At 33.9% G+C, this 23,766-nt stretch overlaps 1 protein-coding gene across 10 annotated transcripts in view; it reads left to right on the plus strand.

The window, feature by feature from the left end:
- The window catches only part of LOC110994691, a 98,573-nt gene that overhangs the window by 72,420 nt on the left and 2,387 nt on the right, over positions 1–23,766 (plus strand). For 5 of the 10 annotated variants that reach the window (XM_045630544.1, XM_045630548.1, XM_045630546.1 and 2 more), the window contains exons 30-42: positions 1,123–1,229; positions 1,943–2,131; positions 3,688–3,882; positions 4,385–4,493; positions 5,081–5,260; positions 5,440–5,577; positions 7,202–7,359; positions 7,428–7,615; positions 8,508–8,649; positions 10,215–10,301; positions 10,564–10,666; positions 20,061–20,211; positions 21,184–22,189. In XM_045630544.1, coding sequence (XP_045486500.1) covers positions 1,123–1,229; positions 1,943–2,131; positions 3,688–3,882; positions 4,385–4,493; positions 5,081–5,260; positions 5,440–5,577; positions 7,202–7,359; positions 7,428–7,615; positions 8,508–8,649; positions 10,215–10,301; positions 10,564–10,666; positions 20,061–20,211; positions 21,184–21,952 — 2,516 coding nt within the window. In that variant the 3' untranslated portion in view covers positions 21,953–22,189. Of the gene's footprint in view, positions 1–1,122; positions 1,230–1,942; positions 2,132–3,687; positions 3,883–4,384; positions 4,494–5,080; positions 5,261–5,439; positions 5,578–7,201; positions 7,360–7,427; positions 7,616–8,507; positions 8,650–10,214; positions 10,302–10,563; positions 10,667–20,060; positions 20,212–21,183; positions 22,190–23,766 lie in introns of those variants that run through there. The other 5 variants (XM_045630551.1, XM_045630553.1, XM_045630547.1 and 2 more) reach the window with 5 other exon arrangements.

A 23,766-nucleotide genomic window follows, 5' to 3' on the forward strand; every position in this document is an offset into this window, starting at 1 on the left:
GACCAAAAAAAACTCATTGTGTTACATCTTATCACAAGCCTCGATATGAAACTTGCAATTTCAACGTTGATGTTGAAATCTACAACCGGCAGCGTTTTTTCAAATTTTTCCATTGTAATGGGCGATAGTAATAAAACGTTAATATTAGCTACGCGGAAATGAATTTTCTATTTCTATTGTTTTCGTTTTGCACTCGTTCTTTTAACTTTACAATATTGCTTTTAAAGTGATCTATCTATATGGAATAAATAAGCATTGAGATAAGATTTATAAGCAATGTATTTTTAGCAAACAGCTTTCAATAAAATAGCTCTTTTTGACAGGTAACTTGGGGCAACTAAACCTACCAAATACGCCCATTAGAAATGCTCGTAAATGGGATAGCGTAATGATAAGAATAATAAAGCATATCAAATCCAGGTTACTCTGACGTTGAACTTAATGAAGCATTCAAATTTAATATGTATATATATATGTAAATAGTCATTACGCTATGTCAATTCATTACAATCAAGTTAATAATGATTAGATATAATCATAATATTATAATACAGTGGACCCCCGGTAATCCGGCCCCTGTCTAATCCCGTACTTATAATCCGACATGGTATATTATTCATTATTTAATATTTTGTTGACAATTTTCGCTAATGCATGATTGAACAAGCACTAATGACGTTAATTTTGTAATAAAACGTAGACTCTCTATTCAAAAGTAATCTGTAATTTGTCGAATTACAAGGTGCTCTTTTGTAAAAAAATCCGGACTAAAGGGGGAAGTACTTTATAATAACTGCCAATTTTGACAGTCCGCCACTGCCCTGCAAAATTTGTCGGTTTACCGGGGGCTACTGTATTATATTATGATCATATCTAATCATTAAGTATTAAGTAAGATTGGTATTGTTATAACTAGGAACAATTAGTAGTTGTTTCTGATCATAAAAAATATACTTACATACTCTGCTGACGCAGAGAGTCTCTGACCAAGAAAAGAAGAGGTTTCTTCAATCTTACATCAACAGAAAATCTTATAATTATTTTTAATCATCTCAAATACTTGGAACCAAACTTCATAATTGGCGTTTGATGTCGAAAACTAAGTTTGTACTTTTGACACAGGCAAGGAACTGTACAGTCCTGAAACCGACGGACATACGGACGCAGCATCGGGACCACCCAAAGTTAGTTCTCGAACTAACTCATTTGAGATCGAAAACCTACTCAAGGTACTTTACAGGCACTTATTAAGAGTTCACCTCACCAGCTTGTGTGCACACTCGCTATACACTTCACCCGCTTGACTTCGTTTTACGATCGTCTTCTAACGTATCATCCCTCTTCAGAGCATCGAGAATTCTCGAGATATTCAGTTAATTAGTCTTTATCGTATTCCCGTGTTACAAGGGGCTTTTAGACTCGGCTCAATCCTAACATTATACCTTCATTGTTCGTTTCAATCAAGATTCTATTGAGAACTTTTATGTTATAGTTTAATTAATTTTCCTATCAATTAGTTTTTTGTAGTAAATAGAAATCCGCTGTACTCTATGTTTTTAAGCGATTACAGGATACGTGTAACAAATAGAATTTGTTGGCTTTACTTATACAAATCATTTTTGCCTCAAATGTTCATAGAAATTTGAGATTTTTACTTTTCAATTTTAAAAACCCACTAAAACATTTTATTTAATATCAAACCATCAGCTTTATATTTTAACGAATACAATCGTAACTAAAACCTCATTGTTAATATTAAATACAGGAACAAGCAACAAATTGCTATGTGAGTAATCAGTTGCAAAGTGTAAAGTAAAACACTCAAACTTAAAAAATTACTTTAGCAGTGTAAGTAAGGTCAACCAACGCTTTCATTAGATGCTATATCTTCTGTAAGCTTATCATGGCGTCATCATTAGCCTAGAAATACGTGTATAAATAGTGTGGGGATGTGCGTCAGAGCGCGGAGCAGGTGACTGGCTGGTGCCGGTCCCCGGGTGACACGCGTCGCGCGAGCCCCACTGGTAGCCTCGCGAGCGCTGCGGTTACCCCCTCAAGGCACCTGTCTGACGCTGACAAGCTGAGGAAAGTACTCTTGGAATTGGTGGACACGGAACGCGCGTATGTCAAGGTATACAGATGTGTGATTTATGTGTGCGAGTATTCAGATTTAGATTATTGTGAAGACTAATTATTGTCTATGGTGGAATGAATAATGCTTTTAGCTACATCACATTTGTGGAACTGCTTTCAACACATAATTTCAAACATGCCAACAGCGACGTGAAATTACTAAAATTTTATAATTGATAAAAAACAAAGAATTAACGTAAAATGTACAAATAAATATAATAACAATAAAGACAGAGGGCCGTCAAATAAAAAAGGGTTGGTCAGGAAACGAAATATTATACGTAGATAATTATTTTTTGAAAAAAGTAATATAAAATAAACTATTAATGATAACTATTGTTTTGCCGAGAATCAAACAAGGTTTAAGTTATCAACATTTTATCAATTAAATGAAATCAAGACTTAGCAGGATATGGAGTATTGAGGTGTAATCCCTCCAGAATAATTAGTAGAAGATTTTCTTGGTATCGCTTGAATTTGAAAAGTAATGATACCAAGAAGAATTCCTCGAAATAATAAATTTAACCATCTTTTGAATTGAATGAAAAATCAGCAGAGCACAGAGACAGTTTCAGAAAATGTCTATTTATAAATCTATGTTACACTCAAAAATATGTATACTACATTTTGGAAAAATTATTAAAAAGTGTATTAATTAATCTGCTCCCGACGACCTCTCTCAGCCGAGTGCATCACTCCAGCAATTGAACTGGAAATAATTCAGAACATGTAATTTCGATGCATCACACATATGTATAGATCCGTGTTTAAGAATTATTATTTCCACTTTTTATATAGCATTTTTAGTGGTAATGAGTGTCTAGGACAATGGTATTAATTTGAGACTAGCGTAAAAAACTATTTGACTGAATATATAATAAAACTTCTGACTAAATAAAATCATAGATTTTGATTGAAATATTAGAATTTATCTTCACCTATAAAGTATTATGATAAAGAAGTCGTAAAACCTTATTTATGGCGATGTAATAATAATATACCACGGAGGACCCTCTGCTCATGGGGCAAAACAATAAAATTGCGGAGGAAATCATGAATTACGATTGAAAAACTTATGTGGTCCTGACTTTTATTGTGATTAAATCTTTATTTTTTCACTGAGAGGAAAGTTTATTTAGCTTTAAAAACTGAAGAAACACATTTCTTCACCGTTCATATAAACTAATCTTGTTTCTTAGACTTTCCAGTAAATAATTTGTGAACAACTTAGACAAGGCATTGAAAAAATAGTAAAATATGAGAGTGATAAAATTTCCAATGGCTTTTCGATAAAACATTATGTTATATACAATAAATCAAACAGTTGTTTTTTACGCTGTCATGAAAATGTGATACCTAAAGTAATGTAATCACATTGTATTATAAAAATTGTTTTGTTTAAAACGCGAAAGATTTAATCTCCCGAAGTGGGTACGACCGAGTATTATTCTCAAAGTTGAAATGAATTTATATCGGGCACGAACCATGCACCTGCGGCTTAGATTAAAATGTTCAAAGTTATTGTTGCTATCTGTTGTTGTTTCGATTCCACAGCACCTTAATAATTTACTGGAGAATTACTTGGAACCGCTGAAGAGGGAAACTTTTTTATCGAACGCGGAAATCAACGCTTTGTTCGGAAACATTCAGGAGATTGTAACTTTCCAAAGACAGTTCCTACAAAACTTAGAAGAAGCGCTGGAAGCTGAACCTAACTTCCATCATTTAGAATTTTCTAATCAGTTCAAGGTAATTTTTCTTTATCACTATTTAATACTTATGACAACATTTAGGGCCTGTTTCACAATGACCGGATAAGTTCCAAATAAGCTATTTATTACTATAGAATAAACAGACTTTTGCGTTTCACGACTGTCAGATAGCACTATTCGTCATGAAACGCGAAGTATCTTATTTGGATTTTTTTTTATCTTTTGTATAATTTATGTGTTGCATAGCTATTTGGTACTATATGTATACATTGTGAAACAGGCCTTTATTCTACTAACGTTGTATTAAAAGTCAGTCATCCATCGTTTGAACTGAGTCAATTTTGATTTTCCTAGGAACAATAACAGTGATCTAATGGACTTAACTGTATTTGATCTAATTGAGTTCCAAATATTTACCCCCTTTAAAGTAAATAAATCAAAAGAAAGAAACCTTATATATATATTAATCTAAATACAAGAGTTAAAGCTATATATATTTTCTATATTTAAATTAATGTGCTTTTATGAAAACTTTTCAGAATGTTCTATTCGCTGTTGGAAATGCATTCCTTTATTACGTAAATCACTTCAAATTATATAGCTCATTCTGCGCTAGTCACAGCAAAGCTCAGAAAGTCTTACATCCGAGTAAGTCTCAAATTATATTTATTAACTATTTTTATTTCCGTCTCGAGTGGCATTAGAAGTCGACTAGCTCTTATTAAATTCTCTCATACTTATCGTAAATTCGACTATATAAATAGACATATACACATAGAAATATTTGTTTACGATGATCAGTTTTTTAAATATAATCACAAGGAGAACCGTATTTGCTTTTCGCCATTTTTCTTGTAGGTTTTATACCTCTATTACCTTAAACATTTCCTTGCATAGGGATATTTACTTTTAATAATTATATCATAAGTACTTTTGCCACGACTAATGAAGTAAAGTGCATAAGCAATCTTTATTTTTTGTACAAGGGTGAATGGTGTAATATATCGTCAAGGAAATTTTATTAACCTTTCTTTAATTCTATTAATAGCCTTATACATAAACATTACCTATAATTAATTTTAATAATACGTAGCTATAGAATATGACAGTTGAAACAATCAAATAAATAATCATATAACAATTCTACGATACGGATTGAGTCACATATATTTCAATTAAGTGTTTTAGCTTCTAAGCAAAGGAACGCCTTTGTAAATCTCGAAATGTCTTTATAGATGAAGGCAACCAAGCGTTGCAAGAGTTCCTTGCGGCTCGCAATCCAAAGCAACAGCACTCATCTACTTTAGAATCGTATTTAATTAAACCGATTCAGCGAATACTTAAATATCCGCTATTACTTCAACAACTCCGAAATTTGACTGATGTCAACTCTGAAGAGCATCTTCATTTAGTTGGTGAGTTTATTTTACTAATCATGAAATTTATTTAGTAATCAAATAACTTATTTATTTTTTAAGTTAGTGTATATATTTATTGGTTAAACTGAATTATAAAATATATCTTTTTTTAATTTAAATATGAGAGGTATACAAAAATATCTGAGCCATTATATATCTAATTATAATTTTGACAGAGGCTTTAAAGGGTATGGAAAAGGTTGCTGAACATATAAATGAAATGCAACGAATTCACGAGGAATATGGTGCTATCTTTGATCACTTATTTAGGCAACATCAAAAGTCATGTAAGCAACCAATAGATTTAAGTCCAGGTAAGTTCATACTACCGTTATCAACTTAAATAAATACATATGAATTTTCTTTTAGGATACGATTGTCAAACATAGTAGGCTAGGAATATTTTCAACGTTTTAAATATATATTTTTTCGCCATGTGTGATGCACATAAATCTAATATGAAACAATGTATATGTATCAAATTATTTACAATGTATATATAACTTTAAATATAACCTATGATATAAAGTAATGAACTTTAAAATATCTAAATAAAGAACATGATAATAATTAAAGTTGAATTGAATAATACTAATAATTAAAAAATAAAATTTAAAGATTTTGATCCCCATGGCAGTGTTCTATTATTGCTACCAGCATTTTTTTTGCTGTGTTGCGAATACTTATCCGTTGAGCGAGAAAAACACCAGCTCTGGGGTCTCCGGTATCTTCAGACGTCTACCAACACATAAAATTACTTTTAAATCCAAGTGTAATGTGAATTTAAAAGAAAGAAAAAAGAATTCGTATATATAAAACAACGAAAGACACAATTCATTGAAGCATTTTGTTTCGATCAAAAATAGGCCTATCTCAGCTTTAAGTACCACAACACTGATTCACATTCAGTTGGCTCATTGGATGGGCAGCATACACAGTGACGTAAAAATGTAAACAAATTAAATAGAATTATTAAATCACAAAATACCACACAAACATGAAACATATTTAATATATTACAACTTAATTCTCAACCCAGCTGACTTCCAAAATACAACTTTTAAATTTTATATTAAAAGCCGTTGCTTTAATATCGCGGTGAGATATTAGAGGTGGCAGGATGTAGCAGCATTTAGTTCGCTGTTCAAGGGACAATAAACGTGACATGTATAGTACGCTTGACGTCTGTCGCCTTCAATATAAGCTTAAGGTTACCGTATAACACCAAATAGCGGGGGAAAGATGTAATTATTTAAATCTCATGTCAGTGATGGAGCGTAATATATTTTATGTGTCCGCTTTACAGACCATTAGGTAATTTATAGATGCTACATAGAACTTTGTGAACTTATTCAGTAATGAAGTGAATCATATCGCTTAAAGCCTAACTGAAATGTATCTTTCTCTTTAATAACGGCTATTGAACGGAATGGGGAAATAGGGAAGCACTGTGCCTATTGCTGAGCGTGAGGTCGTAGGATCAGTTCCCGGCTATGCACCAAAAGTGCGACACTTTCTATGTGTGATTTTAACTTTCGCTCGAACGGTAAAGGAAAACATCGTGAGGAGACCGGCTTGCCTTAGACTACATGACTATTAGATTAACAAATTATCATGAAACAGATACCGAAATTTGAGGTCCAAACCTCAAACGGTGATTTTAGGATTAGTACCTAATAGTACTTATAATTTTATTTTTTCAATGTTAAAGACGCAATGCAAATTATTACTATACGATCAAATCTTAACATCAAACACTAGTTATAGTTAAATTATTAAAGAAAACATTAATAAGATAAATAACAGTTAAAGGACAAATACATGTACGGGAATTTTATATGATATCATTATTACATACAAAAAAATCCAAATTTTATCACAAAACTTCAACGGGCAATGATGCTTTAAACTAACTTAAAACTAACAACAATATTTCAGGTGATTTGCTATATTATGGAGGCGTAGAGTGGTTAAATATATCGGACTTCCTAGGAAAAATTAAAAAGGGACTAGAATTACACGCTATGTGTTTTGTATTTAAATCCGCCGTTGTCTTCCTTTGCAAAGAAAGACTGAGACAAAAAAAGAAATTGATGGTATGTAATTTACATTAACTGTCTTTTGTTTTTAAATTTGCCAATTGTATAACTGATTCGTGTTTTAGGGCGTCTCATCAAAGAATAATTCCAATGAAGTAGAGATAATTAGGTATCAAGTGTTAATACCAGTTACTGAGGTACAAGTTCGTGCTTCGTCAGCTAAAGATATGGACAGTCACTTCTTGTGGGAGCTCATACATTTAAGAAGTCAACTTCAGCGTCGCTCAGAAAAAGTATATGTCCTGTCTAACAGGTGGGTTGTTTCAAGTTGATTAAAGTTTATAATAGCATAGCTTCAATCCGTTGGAAAGTGTTTTTTTTATGTGTAAAAGTTATGTTAATAATAATAATAAAGCGTTTATTTTTGTAACAAGTTCTACACAGAGTAGTTTCGTGTGCCTAAAATTAATTTACTTATGAGTACTATCTAAAACAACACATTTTGACTATTAACTAGAGTTTAACTAATATACTAACAGTTTTAATATCTATTGATTATCGGCAAACTGTAGTTCGGTTACAACATGCCTTCCGACAAAGGCCTCCTCTAAGGTCTTTGTATAATTCCTCGATTTTTGTTCTGTCTTCCATTTTGCTAGATTCCGTTGGTACTAAGCCTAGATTATGTTAATAATAGACAATAAATACGTTACTTTAACAGAGTCATGTCATGTCATTGTAAACATTTACTCTCTTTGTTCTTATCCCTAACAATACTATTTTTAATTCTCTCACTTGATTTAAAAATATAGAAAGGAAATTATGTGGTTTAAAAGTGTAAAATGTGCCGTAGCTGATAGCTTCCACATTTCCTATTAACAATTTTTCATAACAACAACCTATTGATTGTAGCAGTAAAAACTAATCGCAATATGAAAGTAAAAAAAATCAAAATCAATAAATTAATTTACATAGAATAATTATTTTATTATTATATCAAATAGTACATTTATGAACGTCAATAAAGTAATACATATTAAATAATAAATGCTTCTAATTTTACGTGGATAAGTGCCTTTTATTAAAAATCACAATAATAAAAAAAAATTAACTCAAACTTGTACCAAAACCAATAGTATTATCAAAAGACTATTAAAAGACCGGCTTTGACACAGAAGCTTATCCAGAAACCATACAAATTTCAGTACGGCTGACTTCCGCAATGCCTTCCTCAAGACAATACGTCAAATAATACGTGAGTCGGTTCGCAATATGTCGCTTCCAACCACACGGCCGGCGCCAACACCACCGCGGGCGCCCCACACCCTCGACAGACCTAAGCAACAGGTGCGTAGATATTCGTAGAACAACGTAGCAGTTCGTAGCATTTATTAGAAAATTGTAGCACTTCGTAGTTCCCGGTGTATCAAATATTTTTACTTTTTAATTGAAAAAATAAATATGTATTGAACAAATCAGTATAGCTTATTTTAATGTATTTATATAATCATTAATATTTGATTCTCTTAGAACTTTTTAGCTGTGTTATAAAATAGATTATACAAAGTTTGTAGTTTCTCAGTTGTGTGCTTTGTAGTCATAAATCAGTCAGACAACTTAAACTTATTATTTTATATATTATTCATATATTTATTGGCTATGTATTGTTAAGTTTCCAACTGTCAATTCCACAAGACAGACTATTAATAAAAATATAAACTTTTGTTTAAAAACGTCAAGATATTTTTTCAAAATCAAAACTGATTTCTTAACTTATTTATAACAACATATAACAAATGTATTCAGAGGAATAGAAGTATAACGAGTTATGTAAATGCCCCAGTGATTCAATAGAATAGTAAAAAATTCAATTTACTGAAATTGGGTCACTGCGTTAGGCATCTAGTTGTAATAAACGAGAATGAATCTGATAAACTAAATTTTATTTTCTCGAACGTCTCCATAACTCTTTTACATAGCAATCCACTTATGTTGACTAAATAGATTTTTTAAGACGCAATTTTTTCTTCAAAATCACTATTTTTGTGCTTTGGTCAAGTAGGCATTGTGTAATCGACCTTTTATGTGTCTGTCGCAGATTAGATAAGCTTAATTTATGATTACATGGAATTAATACAAAATGTATTACTACATATTCACTATCTTTTAAGCAATTAACGACTAGAAATAAGCGTCTAAACGCATCAATATTTGACAGCAAATATATATATTCTAAAAGGTTTTTTATTTTTTATATTATAATCTTTACTTAACCTAAATACTTTCTTTATTTTGTTTTACCGTATCGACGGTATGAACATTAAATTCATGAACATGCTTTCATCAGATGTATTTATAATTAGGACGAAGAACAAATAAAAAAAACAGTTAAATCGTTCGAGTCGTTCTCGAAAACTGTTCGAAAAAAACGTGACTTCGTTTAATATACATATTTAGATTACAACTGATCTTACATCTCTTAAAATTGTTACTAATTCTCAAGTACATTCAAGAGCCTGTTTCACAATGTATGGATAAAGTACCAAATAGCTATGCAACACATAAATTATTCGAAAGATAAAAAAAAATCCAAATAAGATACTTCGCGTTTCATGACGAATAGCGCTATCTGACAGTCGTGAAACGCAAAAATACCGTTTATTCTACCAATAAGTAATATTTAGCTTATTTGAAACTTATCCGGACATTGTGAAACAAACTCTTAATCTAGCAGTTATTTTATATATGTATTTCGAGTAATTACCCAGTAATTATGAAATTTCTGTATTTTTATATTTTTATATTGTAGTAAAACATTAATTATTACACTTTTGTTATATGAAACTTGTGACAGAAATGAAATCACCAATTTATTAGGATGAAAGATAACATTATTTACTATTAAATTACAGGTACAAGTAATGCAAGGATCTCAAACTTTAGGGAAAACAAAGAAACCGAAAACATCTGGACAGAGATTATCTGCCGGCAACATTGAGGTGAGTTTTTTCAAATTACTAAGATACTGAAATTAATATTTATTAAGTGGTTTAGTATTTGTTTACTAATAATATTTTAAAACAATTCTTTAATGTTGAAATTTCAATATTTGAAAACTAATATAATTTTATTTAGTATCAAAAATTTCCTTTTTATAAAATTTAACTAAAAACTTGAGTAAATATACCAAAAATCAAATTCTCGTTATTTTTGAAGACAAAACATTAAAAACGCAACAAATATTTTTTTATTTCTTGGTAGGTCGGTAATCTGTCACGAGATAATTCTCAAGACGCCGAAGACACTCCGCAAGAAGAAGATCACTCGTTCAGACTTAGAAGCAAAACAGTCGGTGAGGCACCAGGTATTTATATACCTTACGACGTTACAATATGTTTCTTATTAGAAAATTAAAATACACATTTTAATAACTTTATTGTATTTACATTGAAATATATTATATTTAAATTGAAATAAAAGAATCAACTTCAAGTACTTGTCTTCAGAAAAGATAAAGTAATAATTTATTCACTTTTTAATGTTCAAGAAACCTATCTTAAGAACTTCTAAACTGATTTTTATTAAATTATAAGTATTCTCTTAGTTAACATATAACCATTTTTACACTTTAAATATAGCACTCGTGCTGAAAGCTTGATAAGACTTTAATATGCTTTAATTCTAACAATATCTGACACAGGTGAAACTAATAACTTCCTTTTATTTAAATTGGTTAAAAAGTTGATATTTCTATTGTTTATGTTACCATACGCCGTCATAATCCGTCACATATCGAAAGTTGTTGTACTCCGGATCGAAGGACCAATCATTTTAACTTGTTTTATTATTATTTGATGAACGTTATCTTATTTATAAAATAAACAACTGTTATTATATGTAATGGCGGAGACCAAGAAAAGGTGGGCCGAGGGGCAAGTGGAATGCGGCGTAAAAAGAAGAAATATGGGAAACACCACTCACCTTTAGTCCTCAGGCACTTCACTTGTCTCCGTGGGAGAAGACCACGTATAGAATATTAAGCGGTAATTAGTACTCAGTACTCTGCGGTAGCGGAAACACAGTAATAGAAGTGAGCAAGCGTGACCTCGCGACGGCGGTAGTGGCTTCTCTCTGAGGCGCGGGCGCAAGTCTCCTAGTCCCCTCCTTCCACTCTTTAATATTGAGAGAGAGAGAGAGAGTGGTGTTTAAGGAACGGGTGCGGTTGGGACAGAAAATGAGGACAGAGAGGACTAACGTGATTGGATGGCGTGAACATTGCCCCCGGCCTAAAAAACCTTTGGGTTTTTTATAAAGAGAAATAATAATAAAAAGACAAAAAAAAAAAAAAAAAATAGTAATAACAATGAGAAAAGAAAATTGATATTCGCGATTGGTAAAAAAGATCATAGAACTATATGAGTTTGTTTAGCGGTTTGTAAAGTGATTTTGTAAAGCGGGTTGTAAAAGATTCATAAAGCAGTTTGGAGAGCGGTGTATTAAGCGGTTGATCGAGCGGTTTTAAAGCAGTTTTGTAAATTGTTTTGTAAGCGGTTTTAAAGCGGTTTTGTAAGTTGTTTTGTAAGCGGTTTTATTAGCGGTTTTAAAGCGGTTTTGTAAGTTGTTTTGTAAGCGGTTTTGTAGGCAGTTTTATTGGTTCGGTAATGGGCATAAACGCACAACAGGCCTTTTATAAATTCCCGTTGCAGTTTTGACTAAAACTACTCTACAAATTCCATCTTTTCCGGGATAAATTTCCATTACCTTTCCTAAAGGCCAAGAAAGTGGAGAGATATTATCTGTCACTATAACTACAACTGTACCTATTGTGACAGGATTGGCTTGTGTATTCCATTTTGTTCTCGACTGTAGCAAATGGAGATATTCCAATTTCCATCGATTACTGAATGATTGTATCATACCATCCAACAACGCATATCGTTTTAAAAGTGAAACTGGTTCATCATCTACTTTCATTCTAGCGGGTATAAATTTTACTGGTGGTGACACCAAGAAGTGAGCCGGAGTTAAAGCTGTGAGCTCAGGTGGATCCTCACTTAAAAGTGTAAGCGGTCGAGAATTGATAACTGATTCAATTTGTGTAAGAACAGTTAACATTTCTTCATACGTTAGTAACTGATCACCTACCACACGACGCAAATGGTTCTTAAAAGCCTTAACAAATATTTCGAAGCAGCCACCAAAATGAGGACTTCGAGGAGGATTGAACTTCCACTGTATACGATTATTTGCAAGCTCAGTGGCAAATGTATCATGGAATTCAATCGAGTTTGTAAGTGTAAATATATCTGATAATGCATTTTTTGCTCCAACAAAATTCTTTGCATTATCTGAATAAAGAACAGAAATAGCGCCACGACGCGCAATAAATCTCTTGAATGCAGAAAGAAATGAACTGGTACTAAGGTCTGTAGTAAGCTCAACGTGTACAGCTCGAACCACCATACAAACAAAAATGCAAAGATAAGCCTTCATAGAGCGGACTCCACGTTTTCGATAAGGAATTATTGAAATAGGACCAGCATAGTCTACAGCGGTATGGACGAAAGCTTTAGATTCGTTTACACGACAGTCTGGTAAGTCACCCATGAGCGCTATCATAGGATGAGGATTTGCTTTAAAACAAAAGTTACATTTATGTATAACTGATCGCACTATGCTGCGGCACGATAGTATCCAATAACGTTGTCGGAGAATCGCCATTAAAGTGACTGGACCAGCGTGACAGTTATGACGATGATAATAGGAAATAATTAACTCAAGTATCCTGTCCTTTCGCGGTAACAAAATAGGATGCTGCTGATCATACTGTAGATTGGCATTTTTTAATCTACCACCAACCCTTATCAACCCATCAGCATCTAGAAAGGGACATAATCTTTGAATAGAACGCGAGCAGCGGCCACTAGTTTTAAGGCTATGGATGACATCATAGAAATATACCTTTTGTAAAACCTTAAATATCTGTATTTCAGCATAACTAATATCGTCAGCAGAGATATTAGTAGATCTAGGAAGTCTTTTTAGAAAACGGTATATCCATACCACTGTACGGAGAAACAATAACCAAGAAGAAACTCGATGAGACAGTTCTAAAATTGGGTTTGGATCACTCCACACTGTAGCAGGAATAGAGACTATTTTTCTTTCTTCTTCTATATCAACAGCTGTTTCAGAGTTTAGAGATGTAATTGGCCACTCAGATGATTCCAATTCTAACCATTTTGGGCCAGTGAACCAAGTAGAATTATTTATAAATGCAGTGGGTGATAAGCCGCGAGATAGACAATCACTAGGATTTTGATCACCCGTGACATGGTGAAATTTTTCATTTTTAATTAAATTTTCTAACTGCGGTTGTACTATAGAACATAGCGAAATAGCGGTATAACTGTTACAGTTATTGGTGCAATCAGAACCCAATAAGGGGACGTTACCGATGATAATATACCCGAATATTGTTTCGAAAGCGGTAGGAGTGCCAGGTGCGCCAGTAACACGACCCGACAACATTATATCGGCGTAATGCGGTGCACCAATAAGTATCTCTATCTCTGACGGATAAAAATAATTTTCATCCGCCAAAGTAATATTGTTTAAATGTTTCAGCGAAGACTTTTTAATTTGTCCCACCGGTAAACAGTCTGTTATTTTGTCTATAATAAAGGCATTTAAAGGTATAGAATTATTATTAATCCGAGAAGAAAGAACAGTAGAAACTTCTCCTATTATCGGATTTGAAGCGGAACCTATACCTTTTACAAACTTATTCGAAAATTTAGTAACCTTTAAATTTAATCTTTTGCAACATTTCATGGTTATAAAAGTGCTTTGAGACGCACAATCAATTAAAACACGAACTGTATGTGGTTTACCATTTAAATCATATATATATACTTGCGCCGTACCTAATAAACATGTATTATTACTTTCGGAAATAGCCGGCCGAATATTACAAAGTGAAATATTTGAGTTATTAATCGGCTGATTGTCGCTGCGTGGAGGTAAATTAGGTGTATTATTAGCGGGAGGCCCAGCAACCTGTGCAGTTGCATTGCTCATGCGATTCAAGTTATTAGTCGCATTACGACACAGCGTAGAATGATGTCTCATGCGGCAATTACGACAATTCCATGCAGACTTACACTTATTTAACATATGCGATAAACTTAAACAGTTAAAACACCCTTTATTGTTTTTGATAAAAGTGTATTTATCATCTATAGACAATTCGTTAAATGAATTACATTTATATAAATTAAAATGATCGATGCGTTTACAAAATGAACAATTAGACCGCTTCTCTGTAAGCGACACAAACGCACGCGAAGAAACCGGTTTGTTATCGAATGTGCGAGTAGTATCCAAATGCTGAGCTATTCTATTATGCTCGCGTACGAATGCAATTAAATCTTTATAACTAGGTATTGTAGGGTTGTTAATATTATGTAATTCGAAGGAACGAACTGTACTAGAATCTAATTTCTTCAATGATAAATATAGTAATATAAAATCAGCTAAATTTTCTAATTGTAATGATTCTAAACTTGATATTGCGGTGCAGTAATTGTCAAGAAACAATTGTAAATTTTTATGTGAAGCGGTGGTAAGCGGTTTGAAGTCTAGAATCTTTTGCATATAAGCTGAACCCAAACTTCGTTTGTCATGGTATTTGTTTATAAGCGTTTGCCAAATTAAAGCATAATTTTCAGCATTTGGAATTATACCTGCACAAACAGAGAGGGCCGAATCAGATAATTTACTTATTAAATATTGAATTCGTTCGTGATCTGAAAGATCAGGATTTTCATGAATGGTACGTTTAAAGGATTCGTAAAATAACGGCCACTTAATGACATCACCGTTGAAAATCATTAATTCCAACTTTGGTAAGTGAAACGATTTGCGTTGGTGTTGGTTTGCATCAGATAAATCATTCCTACCTACAACAAATTTATTAAATTTCTCAAAAATGAATTTACAGTGACAATACATGTCTTCAAATGAATTCATGCAATTAAAATTGACAGTGTATAAGGGATTAATAGTTAATTCGATAACATTTATTTTACTCACTGTTTCACAAAACGAATCCCGAATATTATCAATTGATATCATACCCGATAAAAAAGAATTTATGTCAGCCTCCTGCGAGGTTTTCTTTGACCTATCGTACAAGTCTTGTACACGTGAAAATAAATTGTCTCGTTTTGCAATTAAAACGGCTCGATCAATTTCAAGCGAACTGTTAGCGCCTTGTTTCTCAGAAGCCGCTTTACGAGTCTCCATAATGACAAAGATATATATATATATTAAATTAAATCAAATCAAATCAAATCGCGATTTGTAACAAACTAAAATAGTATATCGCGGCTCGAAAAAGACCAAACAATGTAATGGCGGAGACCAAGAAAAGGTGGGCCGAGGGGCAAGTGGAATGCGGCGTAAAAAGAAGAAATATGGGAAACACCACTCACCTTTAGTCCTCAGGCACTTCACTTGTCTCCGTGGGAGAAGACCACGTATAGAATATTAAGCGGTAATTAGTACTCAGTACTCTGCGGTAGCGGAAACACAGTAATAGAAGTGAGCAAGCGTGACCTCGCGACGGCGGTAGTGGCTTCTCTCTGAGGCGCGGGCGCAAGTCTCCTAGTCCCCTCCTTCCACTCTTTAATATTGAGAGAGAGAGAGAGAGTGGTGTTTAAGGAACGGGTGCGGTTGGGACAGAAAATGAGGACAGAGAGGACTAAGGTGATTGGATGGCGTGAACATTGCCCCCGGCCTAAAAAACCTTTAGGTTTTTTATGAAGAGAAATGATAATAAAAAGACAAAAAAATAATAGTTATAACAATGAGAAAAGAAAATTGATATTCGCGATTGGTAAAAAAGATCATAGAACTATATGAGTTTGTTTAGCGGTTTGTAAAGCGATTTTGTAAAGCGGGTTGTAACAGATTCGTAAAGCAGTTTGGAGAGCGGTGTATTAAGCGGTTGATCGAGCGGTTTTAAAGCGGTTTTGTAAATTGTTTTGTAAGCGGTTTTGTAAGTTGTTTTGTAAGCGGTTTTATTAGCGGTTTTAAAGCGGTTTTGTAAGTTGTTTTGTGAGCGGTTTTGTAGGCAGTTTTATTGGTTCGGTAATGGGCATAAACGCACAACAGGCCTTTTATAAATTCCCGTTGCAGTTTCGGCTAAAACTACTCTACAAATTCCACCTTTTCTTGGTCTCCGCCATTACATTGTTTGGTCCTTTTCGAGCCGCGATATACTATTTTAGTTTGTTACAAATCGCGATTTGATTTGATTTAATTTAATTTAATATATATATATATATATCTTTGTCATTATGGAGACTCGTAAAGCGGCTTCTGAGAAACAAGGCGCTAACAGTTCGCTTGAAATTGATCGAGCCGTTTTAATTGCAAAACGAGACAATTTATTTTCACGTGTACAAGACTTGTACGATAGGTCAAAGAAAACCTCGCAGGAGGCTGACATAAATTCTTTTTTATCGGGTATGATATCAATTGATAATATTCGGGATTCGTTTTGTGAAACAGTGAGTAAAATAAATGTTATCGAATTAACTATTAATCCCTTATACACTGTCAATTTTAATTGCATAAATTCATTTGAAGACATGTATTGTCACTGTAAATTCATTTTTGAGAAATTTAATAAATTTGTTGTAGGTAGGAATGATTTATCTGATGCAAACCAACACCAACGCAAATCGTTTCACTTACCAAAGTTGGAATTAATGATTTTCAACGGTGATGTCATTAAGTGGCCGTTATTTTACGAATCCTTTAAACGTACCATTCATGAAAATCCTGATCTTTCAGATCACGAACGAATTCAATATTTAATAAGTAAATTATCTGATTCGGCCCTCTCTGTTTGTGCAGGTATAATTCCAAATGCTGAAAATTATGCTTTAATTTGGCAAACGCTTATAAACAAATACCATGACAAACGAAGTTTGGGTTCAGCTTATATGCAAAAGATTCTAGACTTCAAACCGCTTACCACCGCTTCACATAAAAATTTACAATTGTTTCTTGACAATTACTGCACCGCAATATCAAGTTTAGAATCATTACAATTAGAAAATTTAGCTGATTTTATATTACTATATTTATCATTGAAGAAATTAGATTCTAGTACAGTTCGTTCCTTCGAATTACATAATATTAACAACCCTACAATACCTAGTTATAAAGATTTAATTGCATTCGTACGCGAGCATAATAGAATAGCTCAGCATTTGGATACTACTCGCACATTCGATAACAAACCGGTTTCTTCGCGTGCGTTTGTGTCGCTTACAGAGAAGCGGTCTAATTGTTCATTTTGTAAACGCATCGATCATTTTAATTTATATAAATGTAATTCATTTAACGAATTGTCTATAGATGATAAATACACTTTTATCAAAAACAATAAAGGGTGTTTTAACTGTTTAAGTTTATCGCATATGTTAAATAAGTGTAAGTCTGCATGGAATTGTCGTAATTGCCGCATGAGACATCATTCTACGCTGTGTCGTAATGCGACTGTTTCTCAAGAAAACATGCACGCTAATAACTTGAATTGCATGAGCAATGCAACTGCGCCGCTTGCTGGGCCTCCCGCTAATAATACACCTAATTTACCTCCACGCAGCGACAATCAGCCGATTAATAACTCAAATATTTCACTTTGTAATATTCGGCCGGCTATTTCCGAAAGTAATAATACATGTTTATTAGGTACGGCGCAAGTATATATATATGATTTAAATGGTAAACCACATACAGTTCGTGTTTTAATTGATTGTGCGTCTCAAAGCACTTTTATAACCATGAAATGTTGCAAAAGATTAAATTTAAAGGTTACTAAATTTTCGAATAAGTTTGTAAAAGGTATAGGTTCCGCTTCAAATCCGATAATAGGAGAAGTTTCTACCGTTCTTTCTTCTCGGATTAATAATAATTCTATACCTTTAAATGCCTTTATTATAGACAAAATAACAGACTGTTTACCGGTGGCACAAATTAAAAAGTCTTCGCTGAAACATTTAAACAATATTACTTTGGCGGATGAAAATTATTTTTATCCGTCAGAGATAGAGATACTTATTGGTGCACCGCATTACGCCGATATAATGTTGTCGGGTCGTGTTACTGGCGCACCTGGCACACCTACCGCTTTCGACACAATATTCGGGTACATTATCATTGGTAACGTCCCCTTATTGGGTTCTGATTGCACCAATAAATGTAACAGTTATACCGCTATTTCGCTATGTTCTATAGTACAACCGCATTTAGAAAATTTAATTAAAAATGAAAAATTTCACCATGTTGCGGGTGATCAAAATCCTAGTAATTGTCTATCTCGTGGCTTATCACCCACTGCATTTGTAAATAATTCTACTTGGTTTACTGGCCCAAAATGGTTAGAACTGGAATCATCTGAGTGCCCAATTACGTCTCTAAACTCTGAAACAGCTGTTGATATAGAAGAAAAAAGAAAAATAGTCTCTATTCCTGCTACAGTGTGGAGTGATCCAAACCCAATTTTAGAACTGTCTCATCGAGTTTCTTCTTGGTTATTGTTTCTCCGTACAGTGGTATGGATATACCGTTTTCTAAAAAGACTTCCTAGATCTACTAATATCTCTGCTGACGATATTAGTTTTGCTGAAATACAGATATTTAAGGTTTTACAAAAGGTATATTTCTATGATGTCATCCATAGCCTTAAAACTAGTGGCCGCTGCTCGCGTTCTATTCAAAGATTATGTCCCTTTCTAGATGCTGATGGGTTGATAAGGGTTGGTGGTAGATTAAAAAATGCCAATCTACAGTATGATCAGCAGCATCCTATTTTGTTACCGCGAAAGGACAGGATACTTGAGTTAATTATTTCCTATTATCATCGTCATAACTGTCACGCTGGTCCAGTCACTTTAATGGCGATTCTCCGACAACGTTATTGGATACTATCGTGCCGCAGCATAGTGCGATCAGTTATACATAAATGTAACTTTTGTTTTAAAGCAAATCCTCATCCTATTATACCGCTCATGGGTGACTTACCAGACTATCGTGTAAACGAATCTAAAGCTTTCGTCCATACCGCTGTAGACTATGCTGGTCCTATTTCAATAATTCCTTATCGAAAACGTGGAGTCCGCTCTATGAAGGCTTATCTTTGCATTTTTGTTTGTATGGTGGTTCGAGCTGTACACGTTGAGCTTACTACAGACCTTAGTACCAGTTCATTTCTTTCTGCATTCAAGCGATTTATTGCGCGTCGTGGCGCTATTTCTGTTCTTTATTCAGATAATGCAAAGAATTTTGTTGGAGCAAAAAATGCATTATCAGATATATTTACACTTACAAACTCGATTGAATTCCATGATACATTTGCCACTGAGCTTGCAAATAATCGTATACAGTGGAAGTTCAATCCTCCTCGAAGTCCTCATTTTGGTGGCTGCTTCGAAATATTTGTTAAGGCTTTTAAGAACCATTTGCGTCGTGTGGTAGGTGAACAGTTACTTACAGTTTAAAATGAAATATTGATGTATAATGTATTATTTTGTTCTGATATCGCGATTTTTAATTATATAGAAAATCACTAATATATAGAATTGTGAATATGACTTTACAGCGTCGTTTTCTTAAGATAATTTCCCGGATAGTATAAAACTAAACATGTATTAATTATTGTTATACAATTTATAATATTAAAGCGTGTGAGAGCATAAAGCGCACTCCGCCGCCTCCGCCGCCCACAGACACGGAGAAGTCCGAGGGCGGGTCTAAGTCCGAAGGCGAAGATGAACCCCCAGCACCACCCGCCAAGAGAGGGTTAGGACGCACTCCCAACCACCTCACGCTCAGGTACACATGTATGGGTCATATGAGGCTACGTGCGCACTGACAGTTAGGTCTATAGTTAGGTATAGACAATAGGTCAATTGATATGTTCATTAAAATAAATTAATATCATAGTAAATACCTAGAAATTAATTTAAACACAAATCAGATCCAACGTTCCGTCGTACTTATTTATTTCTTTAGAAAACTTTCAAGCTACATTATACAAAATTTTCTTCAATCTAAACGCCATACAGAGTAAATATAATAATATAACTGAGAGAATGCGTTTAGTGTGTTGTGTGTTAAAATTGGCTTGATTCAGTGTTAAATTCTCTAGTCACAGCATTTACAACCTATTCATGCTTAAAACACTATTTTTCTAAAATAACGTCTCTTTTCTTCACAGCGTAAGTACAATTAGGCAGAAAGAGACAAAATACTGTTGTACTGACTAATAAATGAAGTGCAATAAAACTTACATTTTTATGTATATACACAAAATTTTATACATATACTGTCTAACATTGACAGAAAATCAGTGACTAGAAGAGCGATTTATGCAGATGTTTTATTTTTGTCTGTCAGTGCGTTGGTAGTGATACTCGCCTACATCGATTGGACTCACATTTGTTTTCAGTTGCCGCTAAATTTCAGTAGGTTCGCTCTTTACTCATACATATGTACGCTCATTAGACTAGATTTAAGCTAAATAGAACAATATGGATCATCATACAAAGTATTTTTTTAATTAAACGCAGTATGACGCTTATTCTGTTTAGCTTACAGTAGTAATTAGATGCCTTATTTTAGAATAGTTTTTAACATGTGCATGACTTTTCATTTAAAATTTGCTTGTTTTTCAAGTTCGTCTTAGTTTAGTGTATAAAATTAAATTCATTTCGCAATTGGCAAATTCATGTAGCATTTTGCATCATTATAAACTATTTGTTAACTCAAACTTTCAGACATTATGAATTATTATTTATTTTCCAGCACAACATCCACCCTAAGCGCTGGAAGCACTGGCAGCCAAGCCCGCCTCATCCAATCGTCACATCAACCCACCCAATATCAACCCACTATGGTCAAAGAGCTAGGTAAGCAAGAGTCACAATCTTTAAAATCTTCTCCCGAAAAGAAACCCTCAGGATCCGAGAAGAAGATTAAAGTCATCCGCTCTGGCAGCGGCAACAACATTCACAGAGAGAGATCTCCCAGTAGATGCGACCGCTCCCCCGATAGAGACAAGGTCACCAAAGTCATTATTTGCAAGTCTCCCAACAAGTCCAACCTTAAGCAGTCCAAATCCCTCCACCGTTCCCCTCGCGGTAGCTTCGACCAGTCGAAGTCCCCCACAATCGACAAATCCCGCTCACCGCAACAGAGCTTCGACGGCTCCAAGTCTCCTCGCGGAAGCATCATGAAATCCCGTGAAAACAGCATAGATAGAGCGAAATCACCGAAACCAGCACCTAAAAAGGGTATCATGCGGACACCTCAGGCCAGCTTCGACAGGTCTCCATGCAAATCGCCAAACGTCAGTCGGCGCTCTTCTAAATCCAGCGGCGAGAAACTGGCCCGCCTCGGAACCAACTCCTTAGACAGGATGACCCACTACTCGCAATTGGCGAAAGTGGAAGATAAGGCAATAAAGATGGGGATCGTCGTGTCCAAGTCCACTGAATCCATCGCTAAAGCAATTGAGCGTCCCACTTGTGTCGAGTGTTATTTATCGGGGAAGAAGCAGAGTAAGACCTCTTAGCATAAGGGGAGGGGCAAGTACCCAAAAACTCGTAAGAAATCAACGGCGCCCCAGTCCATTCTGACGTCATCGGACCGCAGCAGTGTGGAGACTCTGGACGACGTTGCGCACGAGCGAGGATATTGCCCTTCATCACGACAATGCGCTAAGAGCGATTTCGATCAGATTCACGTTTAAACTAGTACCAGCGAAACCGTATATAATTTATTATTTATTTTGCCGATGTCATTTAATATTTTCAATTGCAGAATTTTTTTGAATATTTTTTGACTTTTACTTGACCTATTAACAAGACTAAAATGCGGCAAAAAAAATACTAATACATGAGAGTAATGGCGCTGCTCTCAAATCCGCTGTCATTGTCATTATATTTTAATAAGATCAACGTCAAATTAATTCAAAACCGTTATAGGGTTTATTTTATTTTTTAATCTTACAAGATCTATAAATTAACCACTATTTCATAATATGCAGTACTAACATCAGTCATTATTTATTAATAATGACTGAAGCTCAGCTGACATATTAATGTCTGATGTTGTTAGTGTCAGCAGCGATTGTCGTTTTAATATGATGCCTATATGAAGTCTGTATTATTATCGACCCTTGAATAGTCGTTAATTTATATATATAGCAACATTGACAAATAAAATAAACCATTCGTATTAACGGTTTCGAACTGATTAGAAAGGTATATTATAAGATTATGAAAAAATATCCAAATTATATGCGGTGTCGTTGTTCTGTATTATGGAAAGTAAATGACGATTTGCTGTATCGACTGGTAAATGGAATTGACTAGAGACGTGCTAAGTTATCGTATTAAATTTGACTTACATATTATAATCGAAACACCAATAAACGTAGAAGTAGCGTAGTTTTAACACCAATATTGTTACCAGAATGCTAAGTTCAAAGTATGTATACGTAACATTTTAACCTATTGAATATATTGAAACCATGCTTAGTGTAGCAAATTGCACTTACAATAAGAACAGCCGTATACAGAGTCGTTCATTATCTCCTATAGTAAATATCGAAATCAACTAATGATCACGTCACATAACTTGAACGCTGGAAATCCAAGCTTTACAAGATAATCTTCTCTTTAATCTAAATCTTTTGTGAACTTTTCAATTGTGGAATCGACTTTCGGTCGGGATCTTTCCTGATCCTTCTGCGATCTTCAATTGTTTAAAGAAAGAGTATAGTTCCTCAATGGCTGGCAACGCATTAGACGAGACGCAAAAGATGTACATGGGGTCCGATGACTCCCCCTTTTTGGGTATTCCATTAGCTCCTTTGCCCCCCTGTATAAAAAACATTTCGCAAGCTAATTACGAAATAGTACAGTGATTTTAATCTTTATTCTATACTCTTAAATTATATACAATATACGAGACGTTGATTTCCATTAAAAATACACACACTTAAATAATGTTATACAGAAATAATTATAAATAATATACATTTCTATATTTTTTGTTTCCAAGGACCTCTTATTTCCTCTTCCAATGGGCTCCATCTTCCTCTACCCAAAGAATTATTTTCCCAAACTTCCCAACACCAGCTCGTCAGCCTACCGTACAAGGGGGCGACCTCTCTTTCTGAAAAGGCTACAAAAGGCGTTGTAAAATCAATAGTAGTGATGATGTCATCGCTGTAGAATGATAACGTATGTCCAGAGAACCAAGCATAAACGAAAAAAATGTTTCATTTCGTCAAAGTTCGTTAAAATATTATTAGGTGCTTTTGTCCATAGTTTTGGATGATAAAAGGTACCTATTTATTAATAACATAAAGTCCTTACGTCA

This window comes from Pieris rapae, chromosome 12 (assembly GCF_905147795.1).
Source record: "Pieris rapae chromosome 12, ilPieRapa1.1, whole genome shotgun sequence".
NCBI lineage: Eukaryota > Metazoa > Arthropoda > Insecta > Lepidoptera > Pieridae > Pieris > Pieris rapae.